The sequence below is a fragment of the Falco peregrinus genome, chromosome 3 (genome assembly GCF_023634155.1).
Source record: "Falco peregrinus isolate bFalPer1 chromosome 3, bFalPer1.pri, whole genome shotgun sequence".
Taxonomy (NCBI): Eukaryota; Metazoa; Chordata; class Aves; order Falconiformes; family Falconidae; genus Falco; species Falco peregrinus.
In genome coordinates this window covers 105,605,639-105,623,579 of record NC_073723.1, presented here as the reverse complement: position 1 = coordinate 105,623,579, position 17,941 = coordinate 105,605,639, and the positions used below count along the sequence as shown (strand labels likewise).

The 17,941-nt window shown below is 53.6% G+C and overlaps 1 protein-coding gene across 1 annotated transcript in view; it reads right to left on the bottom strand.

Annotated features, from left to right (window-relative positions):
* The window catches only part of LOC101915334 (tyrosine-protein phosphatase non-receptor type 11-like), a 57,942-nt gene extending 40,333 nt beyond the window's left edge, over nt 1-17,609 (bottom strand). Inside the window, exon 1 of the mRNA XM_055800036.1 lies at nt 17,477-17,609. Coding sequence (XP_055656011.1) covers nt 17,477-17,490 — 14 coding nt within the window. The 5' untranslated portion in view covers nt 17,491-17,609. The remainder of the gene's footprint in view (nt 1-17,476) is intronic.
* Between the last annotated feature and the right edge of the window lie 332 nt (nt 17,610-17,941).

The window sequence follows — 17,941 nt, the reverse complement described above, 5'->3', positions numbered from 1 at the left end:
CCCCCCGGCCTGGCAAAGGGATCATTTCACACTCCCTTCCCTACTCCAAGCAGACCCCTTCACATCTGGCTGCTTTTCCAGTACGTGCCCCGTAGAATCTTCACTAACTTACAAACTGCTCTTCTGACTAAATGCCATTTCATGCAGTTCGTAGGTATTTGCAAAATTCAGCTAGAGGTGACTAGCACCTTGAAATTACAACGCTCCCACACAGGCAAGCTAGCTGTCGGTGCATGAAAGTGTGCTCAGCTAGAGACACGGCAAGGCAAATGAAGAGATAAGCGAGTAACTATTAACATAGCGTTGCTAAAAAGGTAATACAAGATAAAAATCTAATAACATCACAAAACGACAAACTGCTCGCAGCAGGGGTAACTCTCCCAGACCGCAGTCAGCACCAAAAGCCTCTACAGTAATCATATAAATGAAACTGCTAACACACCATTTCCCAGTGCTGATGCCAGCACAAGGAGAAAGTTGCCATCGCCCATGTGCTGCAGAGGCACCTGAAGGGTAGTTTCCACTGGCAAATTTTGTATTTCTGCAAAGAATTTGCTAGTCTGTGGCTAGCAAGCACTGTTAATCACCATTCCCACCCTAAAAGCACCCACACCTTTGTAGGTGCCCTCTGACTGTTACTAGCTCACAACCTCCTATAGCACCAGTGGAACCTTTCTGTGCAATTTAAACGACACAGATGATCTCCGTGCCTTCTCCCCTGTGCTTCATTCCCACTCAGAAATATCAGCTTTGTTAAAAATAGAAGCTGGACGTACACCGAACAGATATCCTACCTCACCATAACTGGTCAAGGCTCCTGACCCGGCAGAGTAGGCAGAGAGAGTCGTTAGTCCACAGAAACCACACGACAGCTCAAAAGGCAGTAAGATTCGTAGGATATGGGAGGTGGGAAGAGCTTGCTCTAGGATGCAGAAGGCAGTTTGCTGCCCGACAGGAACGTTCCAGCCTCCAGCATCCTTCAGGAGGGTTGGCCAAGGTGGTGGAGCCTGGAAAGTTTCAAGTGAAGAAGCGACAGCTAGTTATTTACCAAAAAACAGCCCAGCTTATTCTGGAAGGGAGTAGGGGTGGAGAGAAGAAAAGGAAGTCATCTCATTCTCTTATCAGTACAAAGCCAGCAACTGTGAATTGAGTGCTGAGAAGGGGACTGGGGAGGGTAACCACCACACACACATGGTACGTGACGACATCTGTCAGTTTATGGGCAGCCAAAGCTGAAGAAAGAGAAAGAACAAAGAATGGCTAATGGGCAAAGCTCTGTTCCATGGAGCTCCTGTATCTAAACAGCACTTCCTATGGAATCATCCCCCTCCATGCAAGGCAGCAAGACAGAGTTCTGCTCCAGACCTTCAGTGCTGAGTGACTTTGCTGAAACAGCCGTCATCACCTTCAGCACAGCTGGGAGGGGAAAGCACCAGCTCCCGGGTCCGGGCTCTGCTCCTGCCGGGAACAGGACTGCCACACTCCTTTTGGGAAAAATCTTCAAGCTACTCAGATGCCCCAAAACATCTTTGCATCCCTGCTTGCTTTTTGGGGTCTCCTAATTTCGGCTTCAAAAGCAATCCCTTCATTTGGCTCTGACTCACCTCCTCTGCCCCCCAAGCAGGGTTCATACATAACCCTTGGGCACCTTATCTCTCCGCTCCTGGGGGAAACACGCTGCCCTGCTCGCCACGTTAAGCAGCATGTTAAGACAGCTGTACCTCAAGCTCAGAAATGTTTCTACACAGCCCTTCTGAGGTCGCTTTTTCTGGACGGTTGACAGGAGCGTGTAGACCACATAGCTGTAAGGCACCCAAGTTAAGAGTCCAGTCCCTTCGTTCAGGCGCGGAGAGAAACAGTCACTTCCTGAGGGTGATGCAGAGCAGAACCCAGTTCCCTCTGCCCAGACAGGGCACCCATTACCACTTAGCACAGGTGCCTCAAGTTAGACAGCCCAAGCATCTCAACAGGTCCAGGTCCAGGGCTTAACGTGGAGATAGCAAGGCTTAGAGGGAGAAATAACATCTTTTATTAGATCAGATGATATAATTGGAAAATATAGACAAGCTTTCAGGCACACAGACCTTTCCTCAGGCCACGCCTGGGCAGAAAAAACTTGTGTTCTCAGTCCTGCCAGAAACTAAAGGCGGCAGTGACAGAGGACAACTCCACTCTTCCAAATGGAGCCCAAACCCACCAATCTCCCGCTCTTGCCTCAGCAAGCTAGGGAGGAAGACCACAACACCCAGTCCTAGCAATCCTGGGATCATTACGGCCCTGCAACCGCATGACTGGCCAAATAGCTCACTCCTACCTCATTCTTTAACACCCTTCTGTCACCAGCTTCATAGAGCAGGAGAAACAAGGGCTCAGAAAGCTGTCCTCCTGTGGGCTGGCAAACAACTAAATATACATCAGTCAAGGTATTAAATAGCTGGGAATGCGGCTGCCTCTGCCATCCTGAGTATTTAGTCCATTATCCCACAGACACTTAGCACAATTATGGTTGCTCTGCGGCTAGCCTTTAATGTGCCAGCGGAGCAGCTGAGGCACAGAGGGGATTAGAGATCACCAACAGACTCAACCGCAGAGCAAAGCTGAGCACGCTGGAAGCCCTGTCTCGGTGCAGCGAGCTCGGAAATGCTGGGTGGGACTGGGGACTGACCCGCAGAGCCCGGCTGGTCTCGGGGGGGGGGGGGGGAGCAGGAGGTGAACAGAACGGAGCTCAGTCTGGTTTTAGGGTTTGCCCCCACCCAAGTGGCTCCTAGAACAAGAGCTGGACTTCCCATCCTGCTAGAGTAGGAAGAGCAGCTCTTAACCTCAAGAAGGATGCTTACTTCCAAATCAGGAGGAAAAACTAACAACCCCAGAGGGAGACTGAGAGCAACTCAGGGGTGTAATTCTGGCTAGCGCAGAAAATCCAGGCAGCCCTCTGGTAGTGCCAAGCTTCCCCAGGTGCCAGATGCAGGTGGTGGGGACAGCCCTCAGAACAACACTTCACATGGGGACCTTGGAACGCTGCAGTTGGGGTAGTGAGGTGCTGAGGCTGAAATGCTTTGCTGCAGGACATGCAAAGCGTCAGTGGCAGGGCAGCACTAGCACTGCACCTTCCCTTTACTCAGCGCAGTTCAGTACCCCCTCTGCAGCTCCTGCTGCGCCAGCTATGATGGGCAAAAGGGAGGCGTCCAGACTAGAGGCAGAGTTTCGATGTTTCCTAGGTTAACTGCCATAAGACATCTGCTCAGCCAGAACCTGTCATCCCTACTTTCTCATGCGAGCATTGTAGCTTCCCTGACAATGCCACCATCCTGAACAGATGCCACCCTGTACAGCAGCCACCAAACAGCACCCCAAACGAGCAATGTTCCTGCCATAGTTTTCCCTGGATTTGGTGAGGTTTCAGCATTTGGAAACAACCTTTACTGCATCTTGGAGTGAACACAGGCAGCACACACTGCAGAGGTGTCAAAGAGTAAAAAACACCAACCGCTGCTCCCGTGCAAGCTGCCTGCCCTTGGTTCCTATGCTGGTGAAGGCTTTTAAGCTCCCATGGACCCTAGACAGCCTTTAAAGTGCCAGGGAGGCTTAGCATGGCCATTCTGCACGAGGCTGCACTGGCTCCTGGATCTGCTTTTTCATCCTTTCTCCATTTCTCTGGGTCACTCCCTAAGCCCAGCAATGTTGTGTTCCATAATATGCAAGTCCTGGAAAAGCAACTCTAAGCCATGGCTCATGGCCAGCCCTGCACAGTACTTACAGACCCAGGAGGCCCCTTTTTCAGGGATATTTCTGCATCTCTTCTCATAGAAGCCAATGCTGCGCTAGTAGGAAAAGGAGGATTCTACACAGTAGTACAGCCTCAAAACACTTTGCTGTCTCTGGGAAGGGCATTGCTTGGAACTGGCACTTGAGCTCTCTTCTTATCCCTAGATTACCAGCAGAAGACAGATCTTCTGCTGCGATTACCCGAACAGCCAACAGGCAAACTCTTCTGATGACACACAACAAAATATCCAAGGAATAAAAATGCATCCTAGCTCTCTGTCGTCATTCCAAGGCTGAAAGCAACACTGGAAAACAAGCCACGTTCTGCCAAGGATCTGCATCTAGCTATCAAAGGCATCAACAGTTTCACAACTAGAAGAGGACTTTTCTTTGTTTACTGCCAGAACTTCCGAGCAAACCTGTGCTTTAAAATATACACCAGTTTCCTACTTAACACTCGTGATTTTCCTCTGCTCGTGTAGGCAGACAGCACTACCCACCAATGGTCAGACACAAGAGATGCCAGAGATAACAGCTGCAATGATACAGCAAAAAGGAGGGGGCGGGGGGGGGGGGGGAAAGCAGGTTACATTGTGCTGGCCTCCTGTGGAGCCGAGTCTTCCCTCTCCACAATACATGTGTCCTACCATGTTTAGACAGACTGCCCACAGAGCTCTTCTGTTGCTGAGGCCTCGGAGCTCAGTGCTAGAAGCAAACTAACATGGGACTAAAACTTGTGTCTCGTGAAACCGTAGCAGTGCCCAAACCCCGTCAGTCCCATATACAGAGGCCAGACTTCCATTCCCTTCCTTTGTGAAGGGTGCAGACGGCAGCAAAGCCTGCGTGTGGAAGACGTGTATCGCCCACGCCTGCTGCGAGCTACTGCTGCGAAGGGCTGCGCAGCCCCTGCTCCCGGCAGCTCCCACATCGCACTCTTCGCTGCTCCCGGGATGAAGGAGCCGACCCGCCAGCAGCACGCGGGAAGCAGCCACGGAGGGCACCCATCGCAGGGCTGGGGGAGAATGCTGAGCAAGGAGACACCTCCGCTTTCTTCAGCATCACCCGGACTCACTGATTTCAAGTCTTCCCACCTACTCAGCACTGGTCAAAAATCTCTAATTGAGCCTTCAGGATGCTGTGTTTAAATATAACCCACAGGACATTTATCGTTTGAAACCAGACTGCTAGAGCTAGGGCAGCAGTTTGCATGAGGTCCTGCGCTCTCTTCCTCAAGCCCTCTCCTGTATGCTTTGTTAAGGTGCTTCATTGTCACAGTGAGGGTTCTTCACAGAGTTCAGACTACATCTCAGCTTTCTCATGTAGTCTCTGCCTGACAGCATCACGCTCCTCGCTGCTCTTTAGCCATCCCTTTGTGCAGAAGCCTGTTCAGTGTTCCCTCCTCCCCCAACACGCTGGCCAGAACCCCGTGCCCTGACCCAAGTAAACCTGCAGCGGCTGAGGCAAGAGCCTTCTTCTGGGATAAATATTTGTATAAGCCAAAGAGGAGACAAGAAATGGCTGTCTGCCTTTACATTAGACAGAGTCGCTGCCCCAACATCTGTGCATGAAGTGCAAGGTGACAAAAGGTGGGAAGGCTGCCCCGGCTGATGCCACCACCCCAGCTGCAGGAGCTGATGGTTCGTAGGATGGCTTATCACACAGGAGGGACCATATGCAGACAGCCTGCACTACTACCTGTCCCACGACCAGCAGCTGGCTGCTCTGAGGCACTCATCTAAACACAGCCATGGGAAACACCAGCCCATTTTCATTTACATCAGTCTGATGACCCTTATTTCTGTGGCTTATGCCCAGCTCCGCTCAACACCAAGCTAGGGGGTTAAGGTTTGGAGAAGTCTGTTCAGATCCCAGAGATGCATTGTATCCCTCTTCTCCCAGAGGTCAGGAGGGACACCAAAACTGGCCAGTTTCAACCCAGTCAAACACTTCAAAACCATGCCCTCCTCGCTAAATTGCACTTGTTGAAGTACACCAGTTCCTCTTAGCTTTGACCATCATGATGACAACACTGAAAGTTTCCACTGCTTTAAAGCTACAGCAGCAACAAATACTTACACCCCCGCGTTCCAGCCTTCCCCAGAGCAGGGCTGAAACTCTGTTCTGAGACACAGATGACAGCAGGTGGTGGGTCGGTGCAACTCAGAGAGCAAAGGGGCATTGCTATTGCAGCACATCCTTCCCTTGCACAGATTGGAATAAGCCCTGACTAAAGACGTGCCAGGGAGTGGGATCTGCAGTCTGTATGGCAGGTCATGACCGAAGGGCAAGTAACAGGCTTGTGATGCACACGCAGCTGCACCTACCTGCCCTCTTGCCAAGACAGCCCCCAGGACAACCCTGAGCCCTGCCTTCTAGGGAAAGAAAGAAGTCAACACACCCAGCTTGCCAAGACAGCCTCCAGGATGATCCTGAGCCCTGTCTCCTAGGGAAAAGCTAGAGAGAAGGAAGTCAACACAAAGCCTGGCAAGGCAGAGGCACAGCAGCTGCCCCCAGGGCAGTGGTTACACCTCAGTGCCCAAGGGCAGCCCCCTGCCGAAGTGCCAGCCTGGCTCTTTTAAGTTCCTTTGCTCCATCTGGTGGTTAGACAGTTTTTAAAGCTGTGCAGAGCAAACAGGCGCTGCTCCCTTGGCATGGCCTGCTCATCTTCTGGGGTATCCGTTGGGAGAGGTTGAAGAGAAGCTTGGGATGAGCCACCTTGGTGAGTGCAGGGAAGCACCTGGAATGAGCAGACGGCCGCTGCACGCTCATGCAAGGAGATCGCCCCCACATCGGATGACCAGGGTCGTTTTGAGTATAAGAACCTGGAGAATCAGTTAGGCTTGCCCATGCAAACCCCAAGGATGGCCACTTTCTACAGCAGCAGTCCTCAGGCTGGCACTCCACAGGAATGTTTTGAGAGCAAGCAAAGCAGCAGCAGTCGGGCCAGAGGCGCTGCACCTGACAGCAGCAGAGAGAGGGAATCATTTGGCTCCCACCTTTCACGTGGGATGACGGGAGTTGGATAACGCTTAAGCATTCAGACCCGGGCTATGGGAAAACAAGTGGGCTCCACCCAGCCAGAAGTAAACCGACTTATCGTTAGGATGATGCCAAGGGCAGAAAACCCCTGATCCGTCCTCCCAGGCGCAGAGGAAAACCAAGAGCAGCCCCCAAGGCAGCACAGACAGCCCAGGAGCTTTCACCATGAACCAGGCCCTTCCTCACTCAGCAGATGTCTCTCCAAGTACCACAACAAAATAAACAAGGCAATAAGGAAGCAAGGAAGAGCAGAGCCTTATGCTACAGCATCTTGGCTTCCCCAGGCTCCCTCCCACTTGGCTCCAGGACCAGCAGGAGGAGAGGAGATTCCTGCTGTGTTGCCCCTACCCTGACACACCACCTTTGCCTGCCATGGTCTGCCTGAGCCCACGGCATCACGTGCATTCCTGCTGAGTGCAGAAATCCTCAGCTTTCAGGATTATATAACCTGACGAGCTAATTAAAAATGAGGAGGTTTATTTCGGACCCGGGCAGGGTGACAAGACAAAAATATAACCCATAGCAGGCCCACGTCCCCTTTGAAGAGTCGCCAAGGCTATTTTTTACCTAGATACATCTTGAAGAATTGGAGAGTAAAAAAAATACCACAGATATATTTAGAATTTAATCAGTGGCAGGACTTCTTAACTTCTTAGAGAGGAGACTGATGGAAATATTCCAGGAGGGTGGGAGGAAGGGGGGGAACAAACAAACAAACAAAAAACCTACCCCCAAAAAAAACCAAGCCAAAGGCAAATATAGCCCTGGCAACTACCTTACATGGTAGGGATGCTGCTCAAGGGTGTGAAAGGGGACTTTTTGTTGTTTTGAAATTAAATCTTTGTCACCTTCCCACCCTCTTGAAATCCCCAAGGCCAAATAACATGTCCTGAGGGATGGGCTCTCCTCTGCCTGTGTCAAGTACCCGCAGGTACCCCAACTCCCAAGGCTGCTGAAGCCGTCAGCTTCCCCCTGCCACATGTGCCCAGCGTGGCAGGCGGTGGAGGGCAATGGCAAGCTGCAGCAAAGCCCTAGCCTGCGAGCAATCCCACCCTTACCCTGGAGGTAGCATCTAGCAGAGAGCCCCGGCACAACGGCTGGTGGTACTGCTGACTGCTTACCGCCCTGTCACTGAGAGCAGGTCTGCCCTCAGTTTCCCAGACTGGAATCATGCAGCTTTTACAAATACTTCAAAAGCTCGTTGGAGCAGCGGGGAAGCTGCACGTTCCAATCCCCTGCCTGTGTCCGATTCGTATTTTTAAGGCAGGTCTTTTACCATTTTTTTGTCATCCTCTTGGCACCCTCAGTGCCCCTCTCCTCAAATGCATCACCATGTCAAGCCAGAGAGTCCAAACTGCTCAACTCTGCTGCTCTTACCAGCTCACGCTCTGACAGAGGTGAGCTGCACCCCAGAAAGCGAGGAAGAAGGAAACAGGGTTTTCCGTGCAGGGTGGGAAGGGGGACCAAAGACCCTGGTTGGCACGGCTGTGCCACCCTGGATGGAGCACAGGGCCATGGGAGGGAAAGGGAACTGTCTCCTTGGGGTGCTGTGCAGGCTGCCCTCAGTCAGCTCCCCTCGGCTGGGTCCAGGGCTGGGGAGAGACAGTTCCCTTGAAAGCTAACTGGTACGTTCAGTCTGACCAAACATGGAACTTGCAAAACGTAGCATTTGGGGGGGGGGGGGGGGGGGTGGGTGGGTAGGGGAAGCCACATTCACTTAGGCACCACAGACGTGAACTGCAGTTTGCAGCCTTATTCTCAGTTTCAGCACCCCAGGGACAGAGCTAGGAAGCAGCCCAGCGCTGGAAGCAGCAGCCCAGTGGAACAGGGGAGAGCATGGCCAGGTATGGAGAAGGGCTCCCTGGCCTGACCAGATGAAAGACAGCCTCTCTCCTCCTGCCAACTCCAGGCAGCTGGTTCTCCACTCTCACACAGCTCCTCCACCCCAGCATAGAGCAGTAGACTTCTTGTTCTGCATCTGCTCACAAGGAGAAGCCTTCTTATCTAGCTGTTCTGGTGCAGGCTATTGCAATGCAATTTAAAGTGAAAAAAACCCTTTTGTCGCACCCACAGGAGATTAGCAGGCAGCTAAATAGAGTCACAGTAAACTGTCCAGATAAATGACGGTACTTTGGGAATAGGAGGAATTTCCAGACCTTATTATCCTAAGGTCTCAGGCAGGTCCTTCCTCAGCTGGATAGGAAAAGGAAAGGATGGGATTGCACGAAAAGCCCTTGTGCATCAACAGCACAGACATCTTCCAGCTAACATGAAAGGTGACGCAGAGGCATGAGGATCGCCTGGACTGTAGGGTGAAACCGAGAACTCATCCTGCCTCAGCATGGCAGTGGAGACTGCTGCCCAAGACACTGGAAACCTGCACAGCAACCCCATGTCTGTGCATGAGAGGGACCACGTGGAGGTGCACATGGAGACTGCCTGCATTTGGCATGTGCCTTTCCCTGCCTTTGGTGCCTTTTCTCCCAGGTCAGCAAGCAGTCCCACGCCTGTGCTGGCATTTTCCTTGGGGAGATCAAGAGATACCAGCCACAGCAAGCACAGGCTGGGAACCTCCCCCACCAGCTTTGTGCACAGGAAACCTCGAGTAGATACTTGCTCAGAGACAGGCTCTTCACCTGATAATGTAATCAGGACCGCTGCAGTGAACACCAGCCCAGCTAGAAAACTCAGCTCACCCTCTCCTCCCCCAGTGCTTCTTTCCACACCAAGAAGCTGCAACAAGGAAGATAAACTCGATCACCCCTGCTGTGAGAGGCTTCCCCAGCCCTTAACCCTCGCAAAGTGGGCTGTAGGGAATGCTGCTGTGATTCACCCTGGGCATGCACATGCTCCTGCCAGCAGCCACAGCACGGGAGCCAGCAGCCACGGCTGGACTGGGTGACCTCCTCCTCAAGGCACTTCAGGAGCCTGCTCACTGCTCCTGGTGATGGGGACAGAACAGAGCTCATCTGTCTCCCAGACAGGGGTCCATGGAGGTCTCACAGCCTCTTCTGGGCAGAACGAGGGGCCAGACAGACAGAGCAGAGCAGAAAGGCTGGGGCTGCAGTATGGAGAGACTGAGACCATCCCATCATTAACAATCACAAGGGCATTTCAAAGAAAATGCAGCAGAGGATGATCTGTTTCTCTTGTTCACATGAAAAGGTCTGGGACTTGACACAGAAAATCTCCAACGCAGAGCCAAAGGGGGCTGCAAGGTACAGCCCCCTGCTCCTCCCAAGGCCCCAGAGCCTGATACTCAGTCACACACTCCCAGGCCACCTGACAGATGCTTTTATGCTGCTGGATCATGGCAACATCCTTTCCGCATGTGACCTGCCTGGGAAACCTGTGACAATGAAAGTTCAGGAGGAGATGCTGCAGTGTTCGTCTCTTCCAGGTATGTCCCTCATCCACTGCAAGCAGGCAGGGGTCTTTGGAGAGCATTATTGATACCAGCAGCACGATGAACTATTTGCAGAAAAAAACGCGTATACAGGAAGCACACAGTTCCTGATTTCCAGCTTGGTTTAATGCAAAGAATTTCCTTCTTCCCTTCAGACTCATGCAGGAAGCCTGCAAACAGACCAGCCCCGTAATCTGATTAGGCTCCATCCTACGCACATTTCCTGGAACATGCAATTGGACTGCAGAAGCCACTTTCCATCCCTCCCCACCACTCACATCAGAAGGTAGCAAGCGCAGCCCTGCCCAAACCACTGCTTTGGGTCAAGGCAGTGAAAAAGCAACAGAATAAACCCATTCCTACTGCAGAAAAAGGATTAATCTCTGCTTAAAGAACTGCAGCCTTAGGAGTTCTCCTCCCCTCCACTCAGCCCAGAGGGTGTGGGCCCATTTCTAGCTTGGAAATAGGTGTTAGCTTTGTTCATCCCTCAGGGCAGGATAGAAACCCAAGTATCAGCATTGGGGAAGTAAGTTTTTAATGAGCCATTTGGACACTATGGAGACAGGTGATGAGATGGCAGGTACTAAATCGGTCAGCCAGCTGGGAACAGAAGAACTCTCAGCTCCAGGTTCCTCACTTGCAGAACCCTCCCTAAGTGGGACCAGGGTGCTGGTTTGCTCAGGGAGTGACGAGGGTGATCAGCACTAGGGATAAAGGAGCCCATTGGCTAGGCCAGTCCTTTTCAAATTGAGCAACAAGACAAAGCCCCCATTACAGGATACAAACGTTCCCTCCAGCTGCCTTAGATGGCATCAGGGAGAGATCCAGCACGTAGTGAAAGGCCAGTTGCTGGGAAAAGCTGCATGAGAGCAGGGTTTGCCTTGCTGAGCAGAGGGAAAGACCAATGCTTGCCCTTTTGCACACCAAGAAGTGTCTCCAGTCAGGCTCTGGGACTGACACGAGCCAGGTTTTCTGTGGCCATGCTCATGGCACTGAGCTCCGTCCCGCTTTCTGAGGAGCAGCAGCTCTGGCCACAGAGCCACAGGCACGCTTCTGCTGGGTCCCCACCGTGTGCCTTGGCCAGCTGAGCCATCCTTGGGGGAGAAGGCTCTCGTTGCAGGGGCAGCTCAGGCACTGTGGGCACTGGGAGCAGCTTCCCCCATGCCTATGGGCTGGCTTGCAGTGGTCACGCAGCTCCATGCCGAGCGAGACCTGCACCTGGACACCTGGGCGAGTCCAGCTGGCTACGGCTGCTCCGCTGGCAGAGCTCCGCTGGACCACAAAGCTCCGATTCATTCATTCAGGTGCCTCTGAGGCTCCTGAGAAGAATCGTCTCCTAGAAACCCAATTAATTTAAAGCCTGCTGGAAGCAGCAGCGAGCAGCTCCAGTACCACCCAGCCACAAAGGAAACTCGCCCTTGATCCAGCTTTGGCAGTACCAGCTGGAAGACTGGCTTCCTCTTCGGTGCGCTTTGCCTTTCCCTGCCGCTGCAGACAGCGAGGAATTCTCCTTGGCAGCCCGCAAAAGAAATACATACAGATGCATCCGAGAAATGCGTTCCAGGGCCCAGAGCGCTTCATTTGTCTTGGGACCATAACAACAGCAGCTCACTCTGCCTTGGGGAAAACCAGAGGATACTGGAAAATCACTCAGATCCAAAACCCTCTCCCAGGCAAGGCTAGTTTTCTCTTTGAGCTAGGGCATTAACCGTTCTTATTCCCTCACTGGAAAAGGGGAGAGAACAGTGTATTTATGCATTTCATGACCTCCAGTAAGGAACTCACCCTATCTGGAAATAAATAGGAGGCTGGGTGCTTGGAGTTGAAGTGTAATTTAAGTTGCTGCCAATGTTCTCATCCTCATTTACCACAGCAAAGCCTCGTGCAAAAGCACGTCTGCTCCTTGCACTGCATTTCTCATCTCTCACCTCCCCACCTGTCCAGGCAGAGTACGTACGGGCAGTCTCAGCACACATTTGCAAGAACCCTGCACAAAAGCCTTTAAGCTTTGATTTTCCTGTACTAATAGTGCCTGTGTCCAAAGACATCTTCATACAGTCTGGCCAGAGAGAGAAAACCAGGGAAAATCTGAGCCGAGATTCGCGTGCAGCCACAGCAAAGAAGGGAAGCAAAAGGCATCAGCTGCCTTGCTGGGAAGGTCTTGTGAAGCCTGCTTATCTGAGCGAGCCACCGAAAAGGAAGCCAGGGCATGAATTCAAGCTGCTGCTGTGACCTGTCTCCAGCCACCCAGGCTGACTGACCCTTTTTGTGCTGGAGCTGAGCACAAGCTGGCTCCAGAGCCAAGTGATGAGGTACTGCCTGAAGAGGTGGAAATGAACAGCTCACAAAAATCTGCCAGAGGACATTTCTGAGCTTACAACTCTGGGCCGGCACTTCAGAGACGCAGCAGCCCTGGGCTTGAGCATGCTGCTGCCAGCGAGATCCACAATCATCCTGGTTCTAGCCACCATTACCCTAAGCTCTGCCCATGATGTGTTTGTTGATGAATATCCACGATGCCAAAACACTGACCTGGTTTTGCTTCCTGAACCAGAAATTACCACCTCCCCACCACTACCCAGGTTGCCAAAGTAAGCAGCTATTGCAAATACTCAAGGTTAATATTTACATTTGGATTCAGTGCAGGAAGCATGTGTTTTCTCACTGGTAAAGGGAGCAAGAAAGCTGGGGCCACACGAAAAAGTCCGCTGGTCAGGGGACTGGCATTGTATTTCCTGTCCCTGCAGCAAATGCTCAGGTTGGACAGCAAGCAAGGTTTCAGGATACAGCTGGATGCATTTGGTGCCTCAGATGCACAGCAGTGTGGCCTGCACAAGGACGGTAAACCATCCTGGAGAAAGCACATGCAGGACTTTGGCCAGTCCCAACTGACCAGCCACGCTGCAGCAGCCCTGCTTCCACTCGTCATTACAAGTGATCTGAGACTTCCAAGGGAACCACCCACAACACACCATAAAATCAGCACAGATAAAGTAATTCAGCTTAGCAGTAAACTAGGTTTTTAAAAGGTTCATCAGAATGCAGGAAAAAAGTTGTCAAACAAGTGTATGCAGCTCTGGATATGAGATACCACTCAGCAACTCTTTGTCAAGCCTACTACAGCAATGGAAGCATTTCACCCAGCACGCCGCTCCCCCCAGCACTGCGATCCAGCTTGTCCACTGCCCTGAGAACTGGAGACTTGGTCCCTTCAGTCTCAGCGTTCCCCTCCCGGGGCAGCCTCACCCTGCCACCCCTCCTCAGAGTCTCCAGGACAGGAGCTGTGCAAACCAGCCGGGCTCCGGGCGCTGCGCGGCAGCATCCCTCCAGCCGGCTGTGAGCACGGGCAGGGAGACCCGAGCCGAAGGGGTTTTACACACCCACGGCAGCTGGCTAATGCACACAGGCACGTTGTGGCCCTGGAGGAGACAGCACTGTCACCGCTACCATGGCCTCGGAGCCAAGAAGGAAGGCTCCTCTCATACATGCACAGGCAAGGAGAGTAACTGCTATCGGAAGGGCATCACAAAAGTTGGGCTACCCACTTTCCGAACCAATAGAAGAGTAACTATGTTTTCTCATGGTTCTCACATTTTCACACTGCTACAGAGCCGAAACGCACGTTGGAAATATCCAGGCACTGCTCCCCCGGAGAAGGAGCCAGGAACGAATTTTCTTTGTGTTTCTCACCCCCACCCTAGTAGCCACGTCAAGGACATCACTAAACTTAGGGTACCTGCTTCCTGAGATGAGAAAATTGACTAATCACTTTTTTACTCATATGGAACCCAAAGCCACATTCCGAATGTCCAGCCATTGCTCCCATGGAGGAGCAGCCAGGAAGGAATTATCTTTGTGGTTCTCACCCTGCCCTGGTAACCATGTGAGGGACATGACTGATACCAGCTTTCTGGGGTGAGAAAATTAAATGCTCACTTTTGCACTCGTACAGACTCAAATGCTCCATGGAACCATCCAGCCACAACTCCACCAGAGAAGGTGCCAGGAAGGATTTCTCTCGGTGGTTCTCAATTTGCCCTGGTAGCCATGTGAAGGACATCACAAAAGTTGGGCTACCTGCTTTCTGAACCAATAAAAGGCTCCACACCAGGACCTGCTTCACCAGCAGTAGCAGCACTTGAAGCACCAGAACCACAGTACAAAGAGCGATGAGGAGAAGAGCCTCCATAACCTATCGCACACAGGCACCAATTCTGTGGCAGTAGCACTCAGTCCTGCAGAACCAGGGCAACCTTTGGAGAGACAATCAGGCTCTGGAAGCTGGCATTTACTCATTTCCTCCAGACTTTCCCTTCCTCCCAGCCATCGCATCCCAGGAAACATGGCTGTAAAGAAGCCTGCCCTGCAGACCAGGGCAATGCACAAGCCAGCTGCCACCTACCAAGTGCTCCAGACACAGTGCAACTCCTTTCTAGAAAAAGAAACGAGGCATTTGGGATCTGCAAGCCGCAGATCAGCAATGGGGATGTGAGGTTTATCCACCAAGATCTCTACATGACAGCAAAAGGCCGCTCATCGCACCCGAGCGGACATACGCACCAAAGCAGGGGAGGGGCAGCAGTAACCCAGACTCCCAGGCTCTCGCTGTTGCAGAAGAGCCAGGATTTCTCTGTTTGAGCTGGGGGTGGTCCGCCCCTGACCTCCAAACCCTTCCTGCAGCTGAGAGGTCACATGCCAGTAAAGCGGGGAGAGGGAAAGAAACAGTCAATTCTTTCAACAAGTGTTTTTAGGAAATGAGGCAGTAAGGCCATAGCAGCAGCCTGGAGCTCAGTATTTGCAACAGCTTTGTGGTTTAGCCTGATGGCAACAAACTTGTTTTATTTCTGCATCAGGGCTTGATTCTCCCTCATGTCACACATGTGCACAGACCCCACACTGACACATGGCCGCTGCTTTCCAGGCTGTCCCCTCGGAAGACCATAAGCAGTGTGACCAGCATCCGCCAGTCCTTGACACCTCTCCCCTTGGCACGGTCACTAGGAAAGCTTACCAAGCAAGTCAGACACCCAGACAGAGGTTTATTTTGCCTTTTGCATGCCTTCCTTGAAAAGAATACGCACACAGGTAGCAGGTCAGGTAGGCTCCAAACCTGAGTCCCAGTCCACACTCACACTTGTATCCAAACCAGCTCCCAGGACTTGCGGCTGGTGTCAGCCCCACAGCAGCCCGCTGACGCAAGGCAAACATGCAGCCACAGAAGTGGCCCTTGAAGAGAGGAACCAGCACCTCAGTTGGGATAGAGCTACTGAGAAATTGCTTCCTCGCAGATCCCCCTGCTTCGCAGCACCCTCTTTCAGCACAACAGGCCAACTGTACACTGGCTTTCAGCAGCTCCACACCACCAGCCTTTGTAAGTCTGCCCGTAACCCCATTAATGCCAAAGCGCCTTTAATTCCAAGGGTTCCCATGCGAGCCTGAATGACCTGCAAGAAAGGCTGCAGACACAATGCCAACAGCATGCAAAGGATCTACTATTTTAGCACTTCAGTTGGGCCTTGCAGTGACCGTCCCTTGTGAGGGACCGCTTGAGCCTCTCAACACTCCACCAGCACAGGTCCTGATCTCAACAGATCCACCTGGTCAGAACCAGGCTGTGCTTTGAGCCAGCGGGAGCACAGCATCAGCCAGGGTTCAAGCCAACAAGAAAGATGCCATACAAAACTGGCAGGCGCCCTACACATTGCTAGCCAAGAGAACAAGGCTGGGACTGAGCCAAGCATGGGGGAAAAGGATCTGAACAGCGTTACAGAACCAGGAGCAGCAAAACCAGCACTCCAGTGCACAGGCACGGGGCAAGAGATGCAGGTAGCAATCAACCCCCAGCACAAAAGCCAGCCCACACGGCTCTGACCCCTTCACAGCAGCAGGACTGCTAGTGAGCCAGGTTTCTCAGGACTCCTGCAAGGGCTGAACTGGCAGCAGCATTACAACCATTTTGCTGTCTCTAGCAGTCTGCTGCCCTAGGTAACTGCCCAACAGGGTGGAGCCAGCAAGGTATAGGCAGTGTAGACAAATATTGACTTCCCTGTGAGCACAGAGAGCACTACCAGAGCAGAGAATGAAATCCAGGGGCCCACAGTCCCAGCCCTCTGCTTTTTACTCCATCACCCATCAGCAAGCATGTTTCGTAACTTAATGTGGCACCGCCCAGATGAGCACTGCCTCTTCCTAAATGCTGCTGTACGCTTTGAACCAGACATTCACAAAAGACGTCTCAGCACTTGTACGGGACAGACAGCCGCTGCTGGACTGCAAAAAGCGACCCAATAAACCATAAAACAACCAAGCCCCTGAATCCTGGTGTTGCAGGAACGTGTGTGAGGAGAACAGGGAGTTATTAGGTGTCCAAGAGATGGCTGCGGAAACCCCCCTCATGACCTGCCCGTGTTCGGTCCCGTACCAAAACCAAACAAGCACTGCCTGTCCTGTAACCGATCCCATTTCTCAGCTTGAAGTGACTGGTCAGCTGTACGGCTGCTCCCCAGCCACCACCCTCCTCCGGGTTTTTCGAAACACGCTTGCCTTCTAAGAGCAACAACCGCTTTTTCAGGTCACCTGAAGGCTGCCTCCGTGAAAGGCCAGACAAGAATCAAGAACCTCCAAACCAAGTATTAAGAACCCCCCAGCACTGCAGCATGGGGAGCTGGGCACAGCCGGTGCCCTGAGCTGGCTGGCAAACAGGCACAGAAACGGACCATCCACCGGGACGGCTGGTGCCCACTTTTGAAGCTGTGGCAGAGAAGGAACAGGGTGACACCCGTAAGTCAGACAGGCTCCTGCCACCACCGAGACATAGAGACTGAAGCTCTGAAACAGCTTCTTTGGGAGAAGCTGGGGGAGGCACCCACACCGCACCAGATGCACCAGAGTATCTTTTTCTCAGCTCACAGCCCACAAGGAGATTTCAAACAAGTTGTAAAGCTTGGCCCCGTTTTGACATTCCCTCTTCAGCATCTCTAGCACGGATTTCAGAGCCAGCCAACACATGATGCCTTAAGGTAGCAGGCTTCTCCCGCAGGCACGCAGCGCAATTCTGCACAGGCGGCAGGGGCGGCCCGAAGAGCCGGCGGGCCTGGGGCAGAGGCTCCGGGGCAGAGGCTCCGGGGCAGGGATCTCACAGCTACCGCGCCGCGGCCCGCGCCCGCCCGCAGCCCGGCACCCCCGCCGCCCGCCCGCCCGCAGCCGGGTCCCGCCGCCGCGGGGGCAGGTCCGAGCCGGCGGCGGGGCCCGGCGCTCAGCCCTTACCTGCGGGAGGTCATGGCTCCGCCGAGCTCCGCGCAGCGGCCCCGGCCCCGCACCGACTGCCCGCGCCGCCGCGCCCGGCGGGGCGCCTGGGCCACGGGCCGGCGGGGAAACCCCTCCCTGTGACGCGGCGGAATCCCCGCCCTCCGCCCCGCCCCCGGGCCCCGGGCCCCGCCTCCTGCCCCGTCCCCGCTCCGGGGCCAGCGCCCCCCGCCCGGCCGCGGCGGCACCGGGGAAGAGGGAGCCCCGGGCCGCCGGGTCGGTGACACAAGGCGGGCGGGCACCGCGCCGGGCCCCGGGCAGCACCGCGCCGCCTGCGCTCCCCCCGGAGCTGCCCCCGCGCTGGGCCAGCGCCCCGCTGCCCCCCGGCTGGCGAGGATGCTCTCCGTGCCTGGCGCATCCCCGCTCCCACGGGCCCCCAGTCCCGACAGCGCGTGCGATGTCACGCCGGCAGCAACTTCGGGCGGC